Source organism: Ipomoea nil, unplaced genomic scaffold, assembly GCF_001879475.1.
Source record: "Ipomoea nil cultivar Tokyo-kokei standard unplaced genomic scaffold, Asagao_1.1 scaffold0805, whole genome shotgun sequence".
NCBI classification, from domain to species: Eukaryota; Viridiplantae; Streptophyta; class Magnoliopsida; order Solanales; family Convolvulaceae; genus Ipomoea; species Ipomoea nil.
Window position 1 is genome coordinate 3,395,977 of NW_017617233.1, and position 7,525 is coordinate 3,403,501.

Below are 7,525 nucleotides of genomic sequence, written 5' to 3' on the forward strand. Positions count from 1 at the left end.
ACAACTACAAATATAGATTGGGAAGAACTATAAATATAGATTCATCACTATTCATCTATAGTAATTTTAATTATTTAATATTTTGTCAAATTATGTAATTATGCTAACATATTGTGTGGAATTTTATGTGCACATTTAATATAATGCACATCTAGTGGAGACACATATGATGATTGGGGTATGTACTTATTTGGCATATTACAGCCAAGTTATACATTACATTGTTATATGCAATCAAAGGCAATGTCCATCCACAATTATTTGTGTATGAGTGTGTGAATAAATTCACATGCCCATATTAATTGACTTAGGTAAAAGTACACAACACAAAATGTTACTTATTACACTACTTCAACATATTGAATAAGTTATATCTTTTCAAGAATTATATATTTATACTGTTAAACAATAATGTTCGATTCACTTCACAATTTTGTTAACGATATGATTAGTAGATTGAAATGATAATTAATATTATACTGTACAAAGTTTTTTTTTTCCTGATTTTACTATTTTAGTGTGTGTGTGTGTGTATGAGATGGACTAAGTATCTGCGGATGTGCAATTTGCAACACTACCAAGTGCATATGCTAGTATATACAAGTGTACTAAAAATTTGTGACTCTAAAAACGCATTGCACAAAACTACAAGTGTATTCAATGATATGTAAAATGCACTCAAAATGGTTGCACTTATACATATCATATAATATAATGCATTTGGTAGTGTTGCGCACTCAAAGTTTGAGATAATTATCTAATTTTCGCCGCATTTTTCCTTGCTTCAAAGCCGTCAATCTTTCCACTTGAGCTATGATGAACAGTTAAGCACTTAATTTTCTTTTTTGCCACGGATTCTCACTTAAACTTTTCCATCCATATATATATATATATATATATATATATATATATATATATATATATGATCCTCAACATGCCCTATGACATTTCACATGGATTTGACATACCAAACTAAAAGGCAAGACAAACCTCAACTAAAAGTTCATACATCGGTAATTGATCAAAATATATATTTGTGTTTGTTATATTATGTGCTCAAGACACCCAACAATTAATATTTTAAAACATTTATACATCGACCAATTCTCAATAATTTTATTTTTTATTTTTTATTTTGGAAACAAACACGAATTATATTAAAACATCCAAAGATAAAGCATTACAAATGATAGAGGGAGGGTTTGAAAACCACTTCATGCAATCAGACAAAGAAACAGACTACTTAACCAACAAGTGTCCAGCCTGATTCGCAGATCGCAATATATATATATAAAGAAAAGGTTAACAATGAACAAGTAATTGTGAATGTGACTAGACGAGTGAGGGTAGAGATGGCAGGCAGCAATGGTGGCTGCTTTTGGCTTACTCTTTTCTCCAACTCTCATTAGGCTTGTCTATGCTGCAGCTAAGAAGAGAAGAGAGGGATCCATACAACACAACCACATCTAACCAAAATATTTGTTTGGTCTCTCTCTCTCTCTCTCTCTCTCTCTCTCTCTCTCTCTTAGTTAAACTTCCCTCTTTCTCTCTCTTCCTACAAAAACCTTAAAAACTTTTTTTCACAAATCTCTCTATAATTCGTAGGTTTCTCTCTTTCTTATGCGGGCTTTGAAGTTTCAGCTACTTCCAATATTTCCCTATTATTTTATTTCCACTCATCTGCTTAGACAGAAAGAATATATACATATATACATACACTACTATACACCCATACATATGTAGCAGTCTCTGAGAAACTTAGGCTAAAGCTACAGCCTTAGCTTAAGCTAAAAATAAAAAATAAAACTCCAAGATTTTGGTTTCATGGGAGAGGTGTTGGGTTCTGACATCTGAGTGATCGATCTAGGATCTGAGAACCCTTCTTTTCTTTTCTGTTTTGTATTGTTTGTTTTTGGTTCTGAGGTTGTCGGAATGTGGGATCTAAACGATTCGCCGGATCAGAGAAGGGACGAGGAGTCGGATGAAGGGTGCTGTTCTCCGATGGACGGAGATGACGAGAAAGGGAAAGGGGTTGGATCGGTGTCGAATTCCAGCTCGTCGGCGGCGTTGGTGGTTGAGGATGTTTCATCGGAGGATGAGGAAGACCGGCGAAAGAGAGGCGGCGGCGGTGGGAACAAGATTTTTGGGTTTCCGGTGGTGGGTCGGAGCGACGACAACTGGTCGTCGGAGAGTGAGCCGCCGCCGGTGACAAGGCAGTTCTTCCCGGTTGATGAGTCGGAAATGGGGGCCACCTCCGGCGATGGATCTCCCAGTTTCCCGAGAGCCGCTCACTGGGTCGGAGTTAAGTTCTGCCAGTCTGACCCTCTCAACGGCGCCGCCGCTGCCGGAAAGCCTTTGGAGGTCTCTCAGCAGCCTATGAAGAAGAGCCGCCGTGGACCACGGTCCCGCAGCTCCCAATATCGCGGCGTCACCTTTTACCGGCGAACTGGCCGCTGGGAATCTCACATATGGTTAGCCCTTCCCGTTTTTCCTCCGATCCACCCATCTCTCTCATAATTATACTAAACTAATCCCCATCAACTCAAACATGTTTCAGGGATTGTGGGAAGCAAGTTTATCTAGGTATTTTAAAAATCCTTTTTTTTTCTTCCCAAAATAAAAGAATCTTGATTTTTTTTTCATGGTTATAACCATATATATCTGAACAGGTGGATTCGACACAGCGCATGCAGCTGCTCGGTAAGAATCTGGAAATTCAATTCGATCACCCAAAAAAAAAACATTTTTTTTCTTCATCTTTAAAGAAAGAAAATGAAGCATAGAAATGTATATATTGCCGGCAGCGCATACGACAGGGCAGCAATAAAGTTCCGGGGAGTAGAGGCCGACATAAACTTTAGTCTCGAGGATTATGAGGAAGACTTGAAACAGGTATGTATGTATTTTCACGACTGTAATAAGAGAGAGAGAAAGAAAGAGAGAGAATTTAGCGGCCTGTCTGTCTGTCTGCTTGCTTGCTTAATTGCCTACCTGGAATCCCATAGTTTCACCTTACCTTATCTTCTACAGTTTTTCCCCTTATCTTCAACGCTCCTTTCCCCACCTTCCCTTTCTGTCATGAATTAATGGCCATCTCCAACTCCCAACAACTACCTAAAAAACCTTAATTTTTCCGAAATCAAAAAAATTATGTTTTTGACTGGGTTTGGGTTTGGGTTTTCGTTATTATCAGATGAGCAATTTGACGAAGGAGGAATTTGTGCATGTACTGCGGCGTCAGAGCACTGGGTTTCCGAGGGGAAGCTCCAAGTATAGAGGCGTGACCTTGCACAAATGTGGGAGATGGGAAGCAAGAATGGGTCAATTCTTGGGCAAAAAGTAAAACATAAAAATTATTCAAATTCTTGTTGATTGGAATATGAAAAAAACCTTTTCACTGCTTGTCACTTGTCTTCCTTTGCTTATTAATTCCTTTTTTTTTTTTTTTTTGTTGCTAAAATAGGTATGTTTATTTGGGTCTCTTTGATACTGAAATTGAAGCTGCCAGGTTCTTCTGAACCTCTCTTGCATTTTCTTTATTTATTATTATTATATATTTAACTTTTTGTGAGACGATAATTCGATTCGGGCACTATAGAAAATGTATGGTTATTATTATTTTATAACTTTTTGTGGTACGGTTGTTGGATTAGGGCTTATGATACAGCTGCCATAAAATGTAATGGCAAGGACGCTGTTACCAACTTTGAACCCAGCATTTATGAGGATGAACAGATTAATTCCACTGGTAATTTAATTTGTGTTATGTGTTGCATGTTACATTAATGTCACAAATTTAATTAGATAATATTTGATTTGATTTGCAGAAAATTCTGGGAATGCTGCTGATCACAGTCTTGATCTGAGCTTAGGCAGTTCAAGCTCTAAGCAAGGCGGTGGCGGCCGTGAAATGGTGGGGGAGCATAGGGCTCAGAACTCTTCACTATTGCAATTTGAACTCAATTGGTGGCACCAAGGTGGCCTAAGGCCGCCTAAGGTACATATTCCAATACTTTAACTCTCTATCGTTATCTTGATATCTACTAGTTCTTATTCAATTGGTATGAAATATTGTTGGGCGGAGGCTGGTAATGGTTAAGTCCAGCACTAGGTGGTTAAGGAGATTGTTGCGTAGAGGCTCAAAAGGGCAAGTTCAGCGCCTCTAGAAAATGTGACGGTATAAAGAAAAATAGTAACTTGTTATAGCAGCGCTTGATCTAAAATTATAGTCAGGTCACAGATTTGAGTACCAGTACAAACCTTGGGCAAAGGTCGAAAAAGGCCAAGTCAAGCACCTTGCCGCATTCGCTACTAGCTATAACTATAGCCACGCTTGATCTAACAAGTGGTATTAGAACCAGGTCACGGGTTCAGGTTTAGCACCTGCCGCCTTCACGGGTTCGGGTCTAGCACCTGCCGCCTTCGCTATAGAGTTTTTGACGTAGTAGTAAGCGCTTGATCTTAACAAATATTAAACCCTGATTTGTAGGAGCATGGTGGTAGTGATGATGGGCGGAGAAGGGAGGGGTACAACGAGACAGAAACGTTGCAGCAACTAAGCCAAACACACCTTAATTCTCCAGGCTCAAGAAAGGCTAATAACAACACAGGTAGTAGCAGTGAAATGCTGAGATTTGGGCATTTCATGACTCCTCCTCAGATGTTCCCACCACAGTTCAGCTAAGTCAAAAAAACTCTATCATCAGCTTCCCAGCAGCAGCAGCAATGGAGGCTGCATTATATTGGATCAACCACAGATCAATCATATATATATATATATACATCAAACAATGGCGGTTCCAATATAATCATCCTCCCTCTAACACCTGCAACTACTGCTGCAGCATCATCAGGATTCCCTCACCAGCATCATCGGCCTTCGCGAAAAACCGGGTTCCATTGTTCCTCCATTAAACCACCTTGGATTAATATCATTTCTTGACAGTTTGAGTTTCTTCTTTGCCATCCAATTCCTCCTTACCAGCTCCCATCCTTTCTCTGATCTTCACCGTTGTTGTAAAGGCTGCTATTTTATTACTGTCTTCCATAGCTAGTAAATTTCAAGCTGTTGATCGAGGCATTCAAATTTGGAAGTAATTATTGTTGCTCAAAACTAACCAATTTTACTATGCAATTCTCAATACTCAACATTTTTCACCATGTAATATAATTACATCGTCTTTTATTCAGGCATAATCGTACTTTTTCCCCTTCTTATCTTTCTATTTTGGTTGCTAAAGAAATTCCTTGCCCCACGCCCTTACGGGATTGTGAAAGAGTTAAATCATAATAACTTAACAACCTCTTAGATAAGAGGATTAGCGTCTAGTGTTCACATGGAGCCATTCTTACAAAAGTGAAAATTTCAACTTTAAGACTATAAAAATTTGATTTTAATTTGCATCCTTAGGAGCATCTTTCACTTGAGAATCAATTGAATTATTAGTGAGGGTATTATACACCATAATATATATATATATATATATATATATATATATATATATATATATATATATATATATATATATATATATATATATATGTGTGTGTGTGTGTGTGTGTGTGTGTGTGTGTGTGTGTGTGTGTGTGTGTGTGTGTGTGTGTGTGTTATCATGAGTCCACCATGTTATATGAGTTTGTGTGGACAGATCTGGGCCATTGAATACTTGAGATCAATGGCTTAGATTTGGCTAACTGTGCACTTCACTTGCACGGGTTGCACATGTGATGAAATATAAGTCATTGATCTCAAGTATTCATTGGTCTAGATCTGTTCACACAGGCTCATATAACATGATAGACTCATTTATCAGTAGTCTATATATATATAATTTGCCGGCCTATGAAATACTAGGAGTAGCTTCTAGATAGTGTGCCAAATTGCGCAACAATAAAATGAGCAAGTAGCCATGTAGTACTACTTTTTTGGTTTTTAAAAACATTTTTAAAAACCCTGTCTTTCTTTTTGGCACTCAATGCTAAAAATTGCAAATTCTTCTATTTTTGCAACCTAATCAGGTACCGCATAGGTGAGTTTATCATGTGTCGTGAATCACCAGTAAATGCATATATTCATTGCTTAAAATGTACATAAACCTAAATCACAGAAACATGGGTGTGGGGTACGGGGTTGATACAACAATAAATATAAGAAAATCATAACTCTATTCCCAGTAAAATTCTCGTCCCATGTGAGCCTAACTCACTGGTTTAGTAGCCAGTATTTGAGAGAAGAGACCAGGATTTGAACCTCGACAGCGGCAATGTGTGAATTATGTCCAAAGTAGATAGATCCTTTATGTGCACCAGTATTTGACCTTGACTGCTGAGCCATTCAGTCACGACCATATATTAAACGTACCAAATGATCCGATGAATAGTCACCATCGTCAGTGTCCTTTGAGTAAGTTCTCTCCATCACTGAAAGCAGCCTGCAGGCAGGGCTATTATGGCGAGAGGGACTAAACCTCAACTCAACAAGTTTCATCCACAGTTATAAACTGAAACTTTTCACTACACAACAAATTACCATAAACACAAATTTCAATGACTTTGAAAAACTCTCATTTTAAGGAGTAACAAACTCTTACAAAATTGAATAATAAAAATGTCGACTAATAAGCATTATTATAAAAGACCAAATACAATACTACTGAATCGTCATCGTGTGTTTGCCCCGTAGGACTAGCTCAATTGGTAGATCACCTAACCATAAGCCATCACTTCAGCAGTAAAATGAGAGTTCGATTCATCTTGAAGCTAAGGCTCTTCAAGCTAGAGTACGTTTGGACTCATAGACTCCCCAAGACTGACTGAGATCAATTGTCCTGACTTCAAACAACTCTTGGATAAGGGTTCTGGTCTTCTGGAGGCTTATGATTACTCTAACATAGGCTGGAAACCTAACAACTCGTTAACAACAATTAACAAAAAAAAAAATGCAATACTGCTGAAATCAGAGAACAAGAATTCTGGGGTGCGTGCGAGGGCGACAATTAACAACTCGTTGACAATATTAGCAATTATCCTAGTACATGTTTTACAGAATTTAACGTTAAAAAATGCAATTTGTGCACAGAAAAACCGGTTAATAATCGCAATCAACATGTGCTTAAACAAATGAAATCAAGATTTGGAGCATTGATTGTCCAACCCCATTCCATGGTCTGGTTGGTCGATGAAATTTAAAGAAATAAAAAAAGAGGGGAAGAATGCATCATCTGGGACGTCACCCTCGATTATAATAAAGGTCGTGAACCTTTCTATTTTTGTTTATTGTTGAATTGTTTATTGGCAAGTGTGGATGGATATATTTATATAGATAAAATAATCGCAGAGACTTTAATATATATATATATATATATATATATATATATATATATATATATATATATATATATTCGGTTGCCCTATTCTGTTGAGCCAATCATACAGCCTTTGCTTTTTGTTATTTGATAAAAGAATTGTTTTTGCTTTGTTGGTGTGCTTTTTGACCACACAAAACATTATTGTTTATTGTGGAATT

General features: G+C 37.4%; 1 protein-coding gene across 1 annotated transcript; it reads left to right on the forward strand.

Annotated features, from left to right (window-relative positions):
- Positions 1–1,353: 1,353 nt before the first annotated feature.
- LOC109177901 (AP2-like ethylene-responsive transcription factor TOE3) lies at positions 1,354–5,193 on the forward strand. The gene is made up of 9 exons (XM_019327389.1): positions 1,354–2,471; positions 2,558–2,583; positions 2,670–2,700; positions 2,805–2,892; positions 3,194–3,339; positions 3,464–3,508; positions 3,654–3,748; positions 3,828–3,997; positions 4,490–5,193. Exons 1-9 carry the CDS (start codon positions 1,933–1,935, stop codon positions 4,682–4,684), a joined length of 1,335 nt encoding a protein of 444 aa, XP_019182934.1. The 5' UTR covers positions 1,354–1,932; the 3' UTR covers positions 4,685–5,193.
- Positions 5,194–7,525: the final 2,332 nt, after the last annotated feature.

Bases quoted from the DNA above. Each gene is read 5' to 3' on its own strand.
- LOC109177901 (XM_019327389.1), top strand. From the start codon at position 1,933: ATGTGGGATCTAAACGATTCGCCGGATCAGAGAAGGGACGAGGAGTCG. The intron at 2,701-2,804 runs GTAAGAATCTGG...TATTGCCGGCAG, and splicing joins ACAGCGCATGCAGCTGCTCG to CGCATACGACAGGGCAGCAA. The intron at 3,509-3,653 runs GTTCTTCTGAAC...TTGTTGGATTAG, and splicing joins ACTGAAATTGAAGCTGCCAG to GGCTTATGATACAGCTGCCA.